The following is a 16,586-nucleotide window of genomic DNA, read 5'->3' on the forward strand; positions in this document are numbered from 1 at the left end:
AAGAAGCCACATGCGAGTCTCTTCAGTCGGGTCTGGATTCTGCTGACCGCATCAGCAGAGCCATATCTACTTGCATCGTAATACGCAGATTTACGTGGTTGAGGAAGTCTGGATTTGCGCCGGATGTGCAAGCCAGACTCCTCAACATGCCTTTTGACGGGTCTCACCTTTTTTGGCAACAAGGCTGACGACAGCCTTGAGAAGTTGCAGACCTCAAAAGCGGCAGCCAAATCTTTAGGTGCCGTCATTAGGCAGCCTCAGCACTTTCGCTCCAGTGGGCAGCCTTGGAGGGGTAGATCTCTTCGCTGCTACTACTCGGTTGGAAGAACGAGAGGAATGGCTGGTCAAAGAGGCCACACAATATTCCATCGTGGTGGACATGGGAGAGGTGCAAAGCCCGCTCAAGCAGGGGCATCCTTACCATCAGCCACTGCATCAGCCACCTCAAAGCCTCTGATGTCTTGAGTCACAAATCACCTGTGGGAGGCAGACAGTCTCAGCATCTGGAAGAATGGCGAGGCATTACTTTGGATGCTTGGGCACTGGAAACCATAGCCCACGGTTACTGCCTTTCTTTCAGTCAGAGACCTCAGAACCATCCACCGGGGAACCACTCTTTGAGGAAATTTTGACCCTGCTAGAGAGAGGCGCTATAGAACCAGTGCCGGTAGCGGAGAGGAACAAGGGATGATATTCTCCATATTTCCTAATATCCAAGAAGGACCGAGGACTAAGACCCATCTTGGATCTGAGATATTTGAACAAGTTCCTTAGAAAGGATAAGTTCAATATGGTTACACTTTCTCAGATCCTTCAGGTCCTCCAACTCCAGGATTGGAGGGTGTCATTGGTCCTTCAGGATGCTTATTTTCATGTGCCAATCCATCACAAGGCTAGCAAATACCCGAGGTTCGCCGCTGGCAGTTCTCATTATCAGTTTCAAGTTTTGACATTCGGGCTAACATCTGCCCTGAGGGTTTGATGGTGGTGGTGGCAGCGAGTCTCAGGAGAGGGGGGATTTACATCTACCCTTACCTGGACGATTGGCTGATCAGGGCGGGTTTTCCCAAACAAGTCCTGCATCATCTCTGCATGACCTGCCGCTCTCTTCACAAACTGGGCTTCTCCTTCAATTACAAGAAGTTCTATATACACCTTCTCAAAAGCTCCAATTCATCAGGGCTGTACTGGACGCATCCTTGGGAAAGAGCCCGCAACCCAGGTGAGGGCTCTAGACATTCTGCAGATGGTCACCAAGTTTCAGAGTGGCCAGCGTCTCTCAGCCTACGATTCTTTTGAGGTTGCTCGGCCTCATGGCATCCTGCATTCTTCTGGTGCCTGAGGCCTGCCTGAGAATGAGATCTCTTCAATGGGCCCTCAGAATACTATGGTACCAGTTCTCAGGAAACATGTCAGACCTACTTCAGGTTCCAAGCAGGGTCACACAGGATCTCCTGTGGTGGACCTGCAAGGACAACATTCTGAAGGGTCACCCTTTTGGCAACCATGGCCAGAGAGAACAGTAGTGACAGACACCTCACTCACGGGGTGGGGAGCCCACACCAACGATCTGACAGTCAGCGGTCGTTGGTCTCCATTGGAGTCCAAACTACATATCAATATTTTGGAGCTGACGGCAATCAGACTAGCGCTGAAGGCCTTTCAACCTTCTTTACGGGGAAAGAATGTCCTGATAATGATGGACAACACAGTGGCCATGTACTACCTCAACAAGAGAGGAGGTGTAGGGTCGCTACCACTGTGCAGAGATGCCATGCAGCTCTGGTACCGGGCAATTCAAGAAGGAATCTCTCTATCAGCAGTTCCCCTAGCCGGAGAAGACAACACGGCGGCTGACGCTTGGAGCAGGCAGAGCACTGTGTCCCATGATTGGGAACTAGCTCAGGAAATCCTTCAAGAGATCTTCACCCTTTGGGGAACCCCTCAAGTGGATCTGTTGGTGACCAGTGTCAACCGGCACTGCAAACTGTACTGCTCCAGTGAGTTTTCTCAGAGAGGAGCACTAGGAGATGCGTTTGTGGTGGACTGGGAGTTTCCACTTCTGTATGCGTTTCCTCCAGTCCCCCTCGTTCCTCACATGAACAGGAGGTTGTGAAAGTTTGGGAAACAATTGATCCTAATTGCCCCGGATTGGGCCAGGAGGACGTGGTACTCAGACCTTATGGACATGTCCATCTGCCCTCCAATACATCTTCGACTAATAGAGGACATTTTCTCGCGAGAGGAGGGTCGGGTTCGCCATCCAGAGGTTAAGACATTCAGCCTTAACGCATGGTTTCTGAGAGGCTGAGATACAATGATTGGGACCTCCCGGATGACATAATGGTGATTTTGCTTTCAGCCAGAAGGCAAGCAACAAAGTCCTTGTACCATTGCCATTAGAACAAATTCTGCAGTTGGTGCAAAGACAAGAATGTAGACCCTTTTCTGTGCAAAACACCAGAAGCATTATCTTTTCTAATATTTTTAGCCAATCTGGGGCTCCAGGTTGGAACTATTAAGGGCTATTTGGCGGCACGCTATCCATCTTTAAGCGCTTGTCAGAGGAATGTTCATATATCAAAATTCCACTGGTGACACAATTTGTAAATGGGGCTCACCAATGTGTTTCCTCCATCTCCTTTCCAAGTTCCAGTTTGGGACCTTAATCTCGTACTAACATTTCTAATGTGTGCACCTTTTGAGCCTTTACATTTATGTCCACAAAGGTTCTTAACATTTAAAACCATTCTCTTGGTAGCATTAACTTCAGCCCTTAGAGTGAGTGAATTTCGGGGGGGCGTGGCCAACGCTGATGGCGTAAAGACGTGACTGTGTGGAGCTCCCGTCCCGATCCTGGCCTAGATCCTTTATTCGACCCTTATTCCTGGCCCGATTGTGTGCCAAAACTTATACCCAAGTGGGGGAAGTGATTCTGACCCCGTTCGGCGCTGGAACGAGAAGAATCGGAACCAGCGTCCCCGAAAACGCAACCTCGGAACTGACGCCCCCGAGCGAAACAAGATGGCGGACGACAGCGAGGCCTGACGGAGGGGCGGACCGAGCGGGCTGCGAGGCGAAGGGAAGAGGTTCCATCGGGCTTCGCCTCCCCTGTCCCTACGCAAGTGGCGGAAAGACCCCAGCAAAGTCATCGTCCGAAAGACCGGACACCCTCGCTTTTCCCTGCTCCTCGGGACTCGTCCTGCCGCTGGATGCCACCGAGCACATGAGGAGACCACCACACTGCCAAGGGGAGCGGACGGAGTCACATCCATCGCCCCGGGACCACTGCGGAGGGGACACGAGATGTGCATAGCCCACTGACGCGATCTGCTGACCGCGAGGAGCTCTGTGCGAAGGAGCGGCGGAGACCTAAACAGGCCCCCAGCTGCCGCGGGGCCCTCCTCCTCTCCCCCCGAACGGACGGCCCGAGGACGGAGGAGTGAACAGTTTACCCACCAACGCACCGGTAAGCCTGCAGACCCTATCCTAGCGCTTGGGAGCCGGAACTCGCCTGTACCATAGACGACGGGGCCCAGCGAGGCCACGGCCCGGAGTGTCGGGAAATCGCTGAGCGCCCTGTCGCACTGCCGGGGGAACACCCTGCATCGTGTCGCCAAGGAACACCGCTGCTCTTCACTGAAATACGCCGTCCTGTGGGGCCGACGGAGGGCTCATCCCTGTTACCACACTACCAGGTGGGACAAATGTCTACTTCGCGCAACAAGAACAGGGGTGCCACAATCATGGACTCATTCTCAGGGGCTAAACCCAAACAGCCCAACCAACATGAGATCCCCACGCAGACTGAAACCCCAACAACTGCTACCGACCCCAGCAACGCCCAAGTGCTCCAAGCTATCGCAGCACTCCAAACGTGCATGGAGACCAGGATAGACGAACTCAAGGTGGACATGCAGCTAATCCGCCAAGACGCCCGCAACATGGCAGAAAGAATAAACAAAGTGGAAATAAACCTCCGGGACACCACGGACACTGCCAAGGACTTAAAGCAGAAAGTCATCACACTTGAGAGGCAAGTGGCTCATCTTGAAGCGAGATCCGAAGAAGCAGAGGGTAGAGCCCGCCGCAATAACATCAGAGTCCTGGGCGTTCCGGAGGGGATGGAAGGCGCTGACCCCACAGAATTTATCGAGTCCCTACTAATGCAGGAAGTCGGAGCTGGCAAACTCACACAGGGCTTCTCCATCGAGAGAGCCCACCGCGCCCTACAAAAGCGGCCCCCTCCGGGATCACACCCTCGCCCAATGATTGCCAAGGTCTTGAACTTTCGTGACAGGGAAACAATCCTCAAATTCTCGAGGGATGGAGGTGACATCAGACGCGATGGCTCCAAGATTGTAATCTATCCCGATTATACCCCGCAAGTCCAGCGAGCCAGGAACTCGTTCATACCTATCAAAGCCCAACTGCGGAAGTTCGACCTTAAATACATGCTACTGTACCCCTCGCGCCTCAAGATTCTACACAAAGGTAAAGCCGTCTACATGGAGACCCCGGCGGCAGCCACTATGTGGATGGAACATAATAACCTGGCCGAGGGAGAGGACCACGTTTCGACACCCAACGGCTAAACCCAAACAGATCCGATACAACAATGATTGATTAGTTCTCTCAAGGACGGGAGTTCCGCGGACCACCCCACAGACATCGGCGCAACCCACCCCACCCCAAGCATGGCTGGCCCAAGGCCAACACCACAACCGCACCACATGACCTGGACAGGCCGATGGGTAGCGGATGCCCCCGAGCGTTGTCCTCCCAGAACAGCTGCTGGGAGCAACACACAGTTAACTTTTTTGTTCAATCCACCTGTTCGAGTGGAAGTTAAATTCGTTTATAAGTCTCCGATTAACACGTCAACGCAACAATCAAGGCCAACAGGAAGAAAGCAGAGCATAGACCCTGGGGGCGACCACTCGGCACACAGAGCTGGCTCAAGGAGGGTGGAGCCAGCGCCCTGGCCACATTGCCATCATCATGCCCACACGCCTTAAAATCGCCACCTGGAATGTGAGGGGCTTAGGTACCTACTTACGCCGGAACAGAATAAAATCCTATCTACACAGAAAGAAGATAGGGTTGGTCCTATTACAAGAAACACATCTAACCAAGGAAGCCATGGCAGCACTCCAATCATACTGGGGTGGACAAGGGTTTGGGTCCACATACTCCAAATTCGCCAGAGGGGTGTTCACCTGGATCAGCCCTCACATCCCCTTCCAGCTCACCAAAATCGAACAGGATCCCGATGGAAGGTATGTCATAATTCTGGGCCACATTGAACAAACAGAGATCTGCATAGTCAACTCATACCTCCCCAACAACAACATCCCTGCGCACCTCACCAAGTTAAGCACAAAGATTGCGCCCTACAGAGATGCATTCCTTATCTGGGGAGGCGACTTTAACTGCATCAGTGACCCTGCACTCGACAGGTCGACCCCCCCCTTGGCTGGCCCATCAACTGCCACCACCGCCCTGAACACCATGCTGAACCGCCTAGACCTGGTCGACATCTGGCGGGAACAGCACCCCAAGGATCGTGGCTATTCCTTCCACTCCTCACCGCATAATCTTTACACCAGAATCGACTACCTCTTCATTGGCAGAGAGAGCTTCCCCCAGATCGACTCTTCCAACTACCTGGGCCGCACCATCTCTGACCACTCTCCCCTTGTAATTGAATGGAACATCACTGGACCCAGATCCCCCATACCCACATGGAGGATGCCCACTGAGGCACTTAAAGACCCCGAGTTCAGGGAAAGCCTTAGAGAAACCATAGAGAACTACATCAATGAGAATAAAGGCAGTGTAGCCCACCTAAGCACGGTCTGGGATGCTCTCAAAGTGGTTGTAAGGGGAGAGGTCATAGCAAAGGCCGGAGGCATGAGGAAACGCCTAAGAACTGAACTCGAATCACTAGAAGCTGAAATAGAACAGCTAGAATCCAACACCCTGGACCTCCAACCACAGGAAGTCAAGCTGGCCAGCTCTAGGGCCGCCTGCAAGGAAGCCTGGGACAGATTGGCCAAATTTGATTATATCACCAGAACCAACAGAACGCACGCCCATGCCGACAAACCTGGCAGACTACTCGCCTGGCTGTGTAAGAAAGAACACCCTAAGTTCCCGACCACTGCCCTAAGAGATGCCGATGGCACGCTACAAAGGTCCCAACAGGGAATTAACGACACCCTTAGGCTGTTCTACACCCAGCTGTACTCCCACGCTGAAGAGGTACCCCCCGAGGACATCTCAAACACCCTGGACGAAATTGGCTTGCCCCTTCTCCCCCTGCCACACAGGGAGGCTCTAGATGCTGACATCGATATAGAGGACATAAAAGACGCCATTAAGTCACTGGCCACCTGCAGGGCACCGGGCAGTGACGGGCTGCCCGCTGAATTTTACAAAGCCTATGAGCCGGAACTGTCCACGCTGCTACACGAGGTATTCCAAGAAGCCTACGAGTCGGGCACCCTGCCCGAGAGCATGCGAGAGACTTTATTGGTTCCGCTCCTCAAGCCTGGTAAGCCTGCGGATGACTGTGACTCCTATCGCCCTCTCGCTATGCTCAATTACGATGTTAAAATTCTCACAACCATATTGGCCAAGCGGCTGTCCAGGGTGATCGGAGAAGTGGTGCACCCCGACCAGAGTGGCTTTGTGCCGGGCCGCAACACCACTGCCAACCTACGCAGATTACAACACATATTGTCACATCCCTCTCACACTGGGCAAGCCCACACATTACTTTCTTTAGACGCCATCAAGGCATTCGATTCAATTTTCTGGGAATGGCTGATTGCGGTACTCAGGGAGTTTGGCTTCGGAGAACGATTCATTCGCTGGATCATAATTCTCTACACCAAGCCGCGAGCACGGGTGAAGACTGGTCGACTCATATCCACGGCATGGGATATACAAAGGGGCACACGGCAGGGCTGTCCGCTCTCCCCCATGCTATACATAATAGGGCTTGAACCCATTGCCATTTTTTTCAGGAAACAATTCTTTGATGCTGGTATCAGGATTGATGGGGTGGACCATATAATTTCCCTGTACGCGGATGATGTTCTCCTCTACGTGAGGGATCCGCAGCTGAATGTCCCAACTATGCTGGAGGTCCTTGACAACTTTGCCAAGGTGTCAGGCATACACTTTAGCAAACGCAAGTCCTGTCTGTTTCCGCTGGGCGCCCTCAGGGACACACATGTTGATGACCTCCCCTCACTGGGTATAGGATGGTGCCCCACTACGTTCCGCTATCTAGGCATTAATATTTACCACACGCCTGAACTCATGCACGCCAACAACACGGTAGCGGCACTTCCCCCCTTGCGCAAGTCAATCGGGTTTTGGGCTCGCCTCCCCCTATCCATGATGGGCAGGGCTTCCATCATTAAGATGATCGTCCTCCCCAGATTTCTCTATGGCTTCCAAAACATTTCGTATTACATTAGGGCTCCCTTCTTCCGTCTCTTAGGGAAGATACTTACAGACTTCCTGTGGGGAACTAGTAGGCACAAATTTGCATTATCCACCCTGACCCTCCCTTACGAGCAGGGAGGCATCCGGCTCCCTGATCTGGAGCGTTACTATCTGGCTGCTCAACTAAGCTTTGTGGCTAAATGGCTAGCCGATGATGTTACCCCTGAAACACTGCTCTTACAGCACTCGACGGCCCCAATCCGATTAAATGAACTCATTTGGGCCCCTCAACGTCTTGTGGGGGGGATACCCTTCTTAGCTACCCTGGGTCGTCAGGTATGGCATAGGGTTAAAAGTCTTCTCCGCCTACAGCACAGTTACAATCCAGACACGCCGCTCTTAGCTGACCTATGCCAGAACTCAGTAGACCTTGCCTCTATTCGACACTGGGAAAGGCTGGGAGTATACACGTGGGGGGACCTATACAGTGAGGGCACTTTCCGGGACTTCTCCTCCTTGCAGCTCGATGATGGCGTCCCAGCCGGTCAATTCCTTTGGTACGCAAGGATCCGCAATTTGGCTAGAACTAAATGGGGCACGTGGCCTGAGGAGCCCGAATCCGACACCTTCATAACGCACCTATACAGCCTGGGAGACGGGTGGAGGCCTGTGTCCCGCATATATAGCCACCTAATTGACAGGCCTAACCCCCGCAGCAAGGACCTCAAAACCAGGTGGGAGAGTGATTTGGGCCACGAACTGTCCGAAGCTGAATGGAATAGAGCATTAGCGTTCCCCAATGCGGTATCCAGAAACTCTAGATTTAAATTAATTCAACTCAACATGCTATATCGATCATACTTGACACCGCTTAGAATAGCCAAAATATATAACCTACCCCAGCATAACTGCCCATGGTGTGGTAGAGATGAAGCCAATCTATTACACATGTTCTGGGGATGTGTCCAGGTCCGGAGACTCTGGGCGAGAGTTGAACTCCTCTGCAGCGAGGCAGGCATGACCAGATATGAATGGACTCCGTCAGAGTGCCTCCTCGGAACGTACCCCAGACTGGCCAAGTTCAAACACTCAGTCAGACTAATGGATCTGGTATGCATTCTGGTCAAAAGGACCATTGCCATGGCTTGGAAGCGACCCAGAGGCCCACAATACCAGGCATGGCACAACGAACTTGAGCGCTGGATAGGGGCGGAAACTTCAGCTTGGGAGAATGGTCTTACCACTTCCCCCGAAGACACGAGCTTGGGACTTGCTGCCTGGAAAACACTCACCTGGGCCTTACTTAACCCCCCCAATGACGATAAACCCCCCTGAACAATCAGCCCCCTGTTGACTCACAATACCTGAAACGGAACACTGGCACAGTATCCAACCTGTGCTCTCCTGCGGCCAGACCCCCCCCTTTTTGTTGCTTACATCATTGACATTATGGAGACTCGTTAATGTTGTTATTGTTTTGTTATTTCTGTTTAATTGTTTCTTCACAAAAGATCTATTTTGATGTATTCCAAATTACTACCACTGTGATTGTTTGGATCAGTGACGCAACTGTTTTATAACATAAACCCCAATAAAGAAACTCGAAAATAAATAGAGTGAGTGAATTTCAGCCACTTTCATCCAAGTCACTCTTTACTATCTTCCATAAGGATAGGGTTGTTCTGAGGGTTAAGCATCAATTTTTACCCAAGATCATTTCTCATTTTCATGTAGGGCAGAACATTGTTTTACCCACTTTTTATCTTCCACCTCATCCTGGCAAAGAGGAGGAGAGATTACATAGATTGGATCCACGCAGAGGTCTGAGCTTTTACATATCTAGGCTATCAAAACTTTGTATTGACGATCAGCTTTTTATAGGCTATAGAGGTCACAAACTGGGTCAGGCTGTGACAAAACAGAGCTTATCCAGGTGGATCATTCTGGCAATTTTGGAATGCTACAGACTGGCGGCCAAGGATCCTCCAGAAGGATTAGGGGCCCATTCCACCAGAGGCATGGCTACCTCTACAGCCCTGCAAAAGGGTGCACTAATCAAAAACATTTGCGAGGCCGCAACGTGGTCTACTATTCACACGTTCACAAAGCATTACTGCCTTGAGTCTTCCCTCGGTCAGGGATGGAAGCTTTGGAAAAGCTGTCCTCCATTCGGTTCATGAAAACCATTGAAAACAAAATTCTTACTCCCTCCACCAAAACAAACACTGCTTTGGGAGTCTATCAAAGATGAGGAATACATGGAAGACACAATCCTTTTGAAGAACAAGTTACTTACCCCTGCTAACGTTCTTTTTACTGGATGTTCCTCCCACGTATTCCTCATCGCCCTCCCAACCTACCACACACTATTACAGCTTTCGCTCCTTCACAGTGAGTACGGTCAAACCCATGGTTATGAGGGTAGTTTCTACTGTAAGAAAAACCGAACTGAAGCCAACGGGCGCTGCACGTGCTATATATGCCTTCGATGACATCATCCTTGAGACAGAGGCCCTCGAGGGACATTGAGTAGACTTCATCGACGCACAGAGCTCCCTCTGCCGAAAACATTTTTCCGAAGCAGCTGAAGCTGGATATCGAATATCAAAGATGAGGACTACGTGGGAGGAACATCCAGTTGAAAGAAAGTTACCAGGGGTAAGTAACTTGTTTATCTCTGACAGAGACCTGCTTTTATGCTTCCCGTAAAATAATCTGAAATTATATGGCTGTACCAGTGTCTCGATTTGTCCCTTGAGGGCCTTTATTACTCAAGGTTGCTGGTAACACACAACATTTACCTGCGACAAATCTAATGAGAATATTTGCATAGTCGGCAGCTGTTCTGTAATAAAGGTGGAGGAATTATAGGCCTGGAGGACTGCATTTGGACAACCTTGATAGAATTTAGACATCGATTTGATTCTAGATGAGGTCTTCATTTAATAAATGTTATTTAAATTTGCTTGAACCTGCTTGGCTGTGTTGTCACTCTACATTTAAGTAGAATTGTGATAATATGCTTAGGTGCAGGAAATGACCAGGACATTGCATTAAATCCTTGCATTAAGATGTTCAGTATTGTTTCCAATTCTTTAATTCTGAAAAGTTAGTCCCTTGTACTTGGCGTTTACGGTTGGGAGGGCAGTGCCGGGTACATTCAGTACATTTAGGAATACTGTTCCAATACCTGCTGATTCCTTCCAGGCCTCCGACATACAGATCGAGCTGACCAAGCGACCCAAGGAGAAGCCAGACCCTGGCAAACTGATATTTGGCAAGACATTCACTGATCACATGCTGACCGTGGAGTGGAATAATGAGAAAGGCTGGGCAAAGCCTTGCATCAAGCCTTTCCAGAACCTCTCCCTGCATCCTGCAATCTCAGCACTCCACTACTCTGTTCAGGTCAGTATACAAAGTTTCAAGTATGAGCAATCTATACTGCACAATTGAATCTTAAAGACTACTACCCCTTGCTGGTAAGGCGCTGTAATGCGACTGTGCTAGAAAAAAAAAACACACGGCATCCAAAAGTAGATGTCCACCAACTGCCTAAGTCATATTGATGCTGATGAAAATGCCTCCAATTAGCCACATTTCTCCCACTTTCCTGAATTCCGTGCCCCCTGTATGCCTGAAAATGACTAGTGTCCCACTGCTGTAGGACCCCAACGCACTTGTGCCAACAAATATCGTCCCACCTCCACCATAAATCAGTTTGGATTCATGACGCAGGCACTCTCTAGGCTGGACTACGGCAACTCCCTTTTCCTAGATCTTTGGGTCTTAAACTTACACATTACAACTTAGCAAAAATATGGCAGCAAGACAATGGGAGCATATTTTACCTAGTCTTTGCCAACTTCATTTGTTCCCAGCTCAATACACCAGTCCAATTATCCTACCTCCGTCTCAAACATAAGAGCACACCCTCAGATAATGTATTTATTTGTTTAGTTGTATGGCGCCGGAAACCCGCAGGCATTGGGCCACAACAATAAGACACAGACAGAAACATTAGACATATTTAGAAACAAGACACTTGGCCATAGCCAAACAACAAAGGCTACCTACTTAACTAGGGATGACAGTGTTCATTTAAACAGGTATGTTTTCACTTTTTTTCTGAAAATGAGATGATTGGACTCTAGTCTTAGATTCAATGGTAGCTTGTTCCATTTGGTAGCTGCACAGATAGGAAAGGCTCTGCCTAACCCGTTCGCTCTCATACGTGCAGGCAAATATCGAACAATCTTTGATTTAAGATTTAAGGTGCTTTACCATATAGGCACTTATGGAGAAGTGGCATAGATTTGAAAAGAACTGTATCTTCTACCGTCAACCAGTGGAGCTCTCTTCTGGCATTGCTTATGTGCTCTGACCTGGATTTCTGTTTGACTATCCTTACGGCGTTATTTTGAATTAGCTGGCATTTGGCAGTGTACTGTTTGCTAGCGCCCATCAACAGTGCGTTCCCGTAATCCAAACGAGATAGGATAGTTGCTCTTGCTATGGTTGCAGAATTTATTTCATTTAGAAAGCGTTTAATTGCTCTAAGAACCCTGAGGTATTAGGAACAGTTTTCGCTTGTTTGCAGTGCCTGTGCCTCTGAGCTCATAGAGGTTTTAACCTTGCTCACCACTTGGATATGTCTGTCTTTAATCAAGAATGAGTCACATTGGGGCAATAATTTAGACATAGCCTGATGAGATCCGAAGACCATCAGCTCGGTTTTGTTACCGTTCAGACACATCCAATTATGGTCAATCCATGATTCTATGATGTTGTGTTTACTCTGTGGCTGTCCTTTATGTAATCACCGCTCAGTTCCACCACTAGCTGGGTATCGTCAGCGTAGTTAGTAAAATAGGCGCTGATATTGTCCAAAACTTCACAGTTCGACAGTGCACACTCTGACTCATTGGCACATTTCTGAATCGGATATGGCATGGTCAGTGTGAAAGAAACCCTGTAATGATCGGTCCAAATACAGGGTGTTGTCTCGTAGCTGTTTGTCTCTAGGTTATTTGTTATTACCCAGTCCAATTGATTACCATTTGCCATGGTAGGGCTGGAATTCATGACTTGGAAGTTTGTTGTTCAGCGCTTTCTCGAGGCCGATTACTACCTTATCCTTGGAATTCCCTCGCCATCGGTTGAGGCCACCCAACACCAACATAGCGATGTTGGTGCCCTTCAGGTGATTAAGTAGCTGTGTTAGTTCGTCATTAAACTCTGATGTAAGAGATGGGGGTCTGTAGATTCAAATTATATTGCTACAGCTGTTGTCAGAAGGGGAGTGTTTCAAGTGTAAGATTTCACACCCCTTACATACCGATTTAGAGGGAAGCATGTGAAGGTGTCATAGCGACACCACCTCCCTGCCCTCATTTTCTGTTGGTGTAGGGAATGGTGTAACCTTCCGGAACTGCGAGGGCACAGGTAGGGCCTATAGGCTCCTGCAGCCAGGTTTCCTTAATGCACATAATGTCCAATTTTTCATCAAGAATAAGGTTGTGTATGCATACAGCATGTTTGTTTAAAGAACAAGTGTTCAGCAAACATATCTTGAGGTCCTTTGATGTAGACTTGGTCCTGGATAATGTTTTGCCTCCCGACACCTAATGAATTGTACAGACAAAACAGCCGACTGGCTTTTGCACCTATTTACTTTCACAATAGTATCTCTGTGCACATTCAAATGTTTCCTAACTTCAATCAGTACCCTACCGAGGGATACATAGGCAGTCATGTATCCCACCGCTGCGTTTATTTGCACCACAGCAGCGAGTTATGAAATTGAATCGTATTGCAGAGAAGGGAGTACTCTTTCCTTGCCAGTGCTGTGTTGTATCCGGCTGCAGGTCAACATAACTAGGCTGTCACTGTAGAAGCATTAACAGTGCAATGTGTCACACTCTTATGAAGCTATTTAACCTTATTGTAGGACCAGGGTCCTTCTATAGTGTATAGAAATAAAAGCAAACACCTTAAATAACTATTGCTTGAAGTTTCCTGTGACAAAATTGACCTACCCAAGACCTCTCACACAACATGGACTACTCCAAATCCTAAGCCGCCTATCCAGCATGACAGCAACCCACCACCGCCATTTACCTTTAGAAAGGTAACTACTCCTGGGGTTCTACTCATTATGAAACAAATAAAACCCTCACTATGCAAAGGGGACATCTGTCCAGCAAACTTAATCAAAGACTGCGCTGAGTCTCTAGCACTGTTCATCACAACCTTTATTACACCTCATTTGCCACTGGCTCAGTACCCTCCTCTCTTAAGGAAGCATGGGTTCGGCTACTGCTAAAAAAGCCCACCCTAGACCCAAACTCTTCTAACAACTACAGGCCAATTACAACTGTGCCATTCTTGCTGAAAATCTTGGATAAGGCTGCCTATCTACAGATACAAGCCTACCTAGAATTACACAACATCCTAGGAAAGAGACAGTCCGGTTTTCGTCCGCGGCATGGCACGGATTGTGCATTGCTCGACTTAAAAATCCAACTCATAAGAAATATGGACCAGGGCAAATGTGCCATCCTCCTACTTCTCGACCTGTCAGCTGCGTTCGACCTATTCGACCATAAAATCCTAAAGAGACACCTCACCAACATGGCGCACTTCTCCACTGAGGCCACTACATGGATTTCATCCTTCTTGGAGGGCAGAGCTATGAGGGTCTTCTCAGACCAAGCATCAGCCACCCTCTCCCCTATTAACTGCGGAGTACCACAAGGTTCCTGCACCTCCCCCACCCTCTACAACCTATTCACACTTCCTCTCTTTCACGACCTAGAAGAATTCAGCATAAATTTCACCAATTATGCTGATGATACACAAATTCTTCTCCCATTATCTGGTGATTACGAGCAAGACCTAAAAACCTTACAAAACACACATGCTATCATCCAGGCCTGGATGGCAGCCAATGTCCTCTGTCTCAATGGAGACAAGACAGAGATCCTAATGGTGGGCCCTAAAGAAACCCTAGACGGCAAATACAGCAATTTCAAAATTGAGAGCTCTGTAATTTCAGTCTCTTCTGCGGTAAAAACTCTGGGAGTCTACCTAGATTCAACCTTGTCCATGGATAGACATGTTAGCTACATCTCCTCTTCAGCAGCACTGATAACAAAAATAATCAATGCGATAAAACCTCACCTGTCCACTGAAAACTGCCTAAACATTGCCAGGGCCACCATAGGTGCAAAACTGGATTATTGTAACGTCCTCCTACTGGGCACCTCCGCCAAAAACATGAACAGACTACAAATTACACAGAACAACGCACTGAGAGCAGCCCTCGGTATTTCCAGGAGGAAGCACATCTCCCCTAGCAAGACAAAATGCCCACTGGTTCCCTGTCAAAGAGCGCATCCTGTTCAAGACCCTCACTATAACCCATAGATGTGTATCCCAATCTACCCCCAGCTATCTAACTGAACGAATACAACAGGTGCAGACACTTAGACCCAAAAGGGATCTGTACACAAACCAACTCTCAGTCCCTAACTTCAACAGAGCTAAAGCCGGCGGCTCGAGTTTCGAAGTTCTAGCACCAAAATCCTGGAACTCACTACCACTTAAACTGAGATCTGAAGCATCCCTCATGGCCTTCAGAAAGGAACTGAAAACCATTTTATTCAAGTAAATCTGTACCTAAAATGCTACTGGAAACGTGACTAATGTCTGTAACCAATCATCTACCTGTGCCAACAAATTGGGCCTATGCTCACTGTTCTCATGTAACCTTGGAACATGAGAAATGTCTGTAACCAAGCTCCTACTGTTTTCATGATATTAAATCCAATGCCAAGTAAGTTTTCATGTAACAGCGCCACGATGCCCGAGTGCAGTTGTGCGCAAAATAAATGAAATAAATAAACTGTTAGAGAAGATAATGCTAGTTATTCTGTTTCAATTTGTCCTTTTGTGACCCACTGACTCCCACCACCCAGGCTAGCTGGAAGTAACTGCCTCAGCTAGAACCTTCATTCACAGGCAAACATTCCAGACACACAGGAGCATTCTAGCGTTGACATAATTCACTCAAACGACCCAGATCTCAAGATATAACAACCCCTCATTCATTGTCTTGGGCCCTATGCTCTGGTCTTTATAGTATCTGTTTTAGCAGCGAATGCGCCTGTGCTGTTGCTGTCTTTGTCCTTAATGCCGGTCAATGGGGTGGAAGTGGCATGCGATAGGTGTCTGGATCACCAATGGTGATGGGAGTGTTGAGTCTGGACCAGACACCCATCGCACACTGCCACATGTTGCAGAAGACCAACATCTTGTAAGCGCTCTTTTTGTTTTGCTGTCTTGGCATGGCACAGCTCTTTGAAGGCATGAAGGCATTCCGATGTGTGGATAAGAAGGTGCATCTCTTTCGTCCTATGAAGAACATGGAGAGAATGCATCGGTCGGCACTGCGGGCCAGTCTGCCTGTAAGTATTAAGTCTTGGGTGTTTTTTGCCTGCTAAGTGAATGCCACAAACCTAACTTGCACACCTCCAACATGCTTAAGGTGAAATTGACAGGCAACAAACTATACATGTGGAATCATTTCCATTATGCAGGCTATTTGTGGTGTGACGGAAATAGGCTGTCCATGACCCTCCAGACCAGAGTCTGTTGCCTCACCCCCACAATGCCTCACCCTTGCATCATCACCGGTGCCATTACATAGCTATGCAGTGCTTCCACCTTCTGTGTAACTGCTCAGATATATCAACAAAGGGCCACTGAAGTAATGGCCCACTCTTATTTTTGACAGATTGTGGTGCAGGACAAAAGGCTTTTCAGTCAGGACTCCTTAGTCATGCATAACTGCCACTCTCTGTTGCATGGTCTTAATGTTTCCTCAACAGCTCGATGTTGCGCTATTTTCATACGGAAACCTAAAATAATATAATTTTGAGATTAAAATACACATTTAAGTGAATTCAACGAGTGCTGGAGGGTGATGATGGCAAGCTTTATTTTGGCAGAGATAGGCTGCAGGTGTTCACCTATTCGATCCAGGTAGAAGTCCCTGGTTTACACAGTTGGATGATTTCTGAAACGCATTCTTAGCATATTGCGAAGGCTTGTGCAATATTTTTCTA

General features: G+C 48.5%; 1 protein-coding gene across 1 annotated transcript in view; it reads left to right on the forward strand.

Annotated features, from left to right (window-relative positions):
* Nucleotides 1-16,586, forward strand: part of LOC138526910 (branched-chain-amino-acid aminotransferase, cytosolic-like) — a 392,104-nt gene that overhangs the window by 176,814 nt on the left and 198,704 nt on the right. The window contains exons 3-4 of the mRNA XM_069637744.1: nt 10,666-10,866; nt 15,816-15,926. Of these exons, the coding sequence (XP_069493845.1) occupies nt 10,666-10,866; nt 15,816-15,926 (312 nt within the window). The remainder of the gene's footprint in view (nt 1-10,665; nt 10,867-15,815; nt 15,927-16,586) is intronic.

This window comes from Ambystoma mexicanum, chromosome 1q, assembly GCF_040938575.1.
Source record: "Ambystoma mexicanum isolate Mex_15411 chromosome 1q, UKY_AmexF1_1, whole genome shotgun sequence".
Taxonomy (NCBI): domain Eukaryota; kingdom Metazoa; phylum Chordata; class Amphibia; order Caudata; family Ambystomatidae; genus Ambystoma; species Ambystoma mexicanum.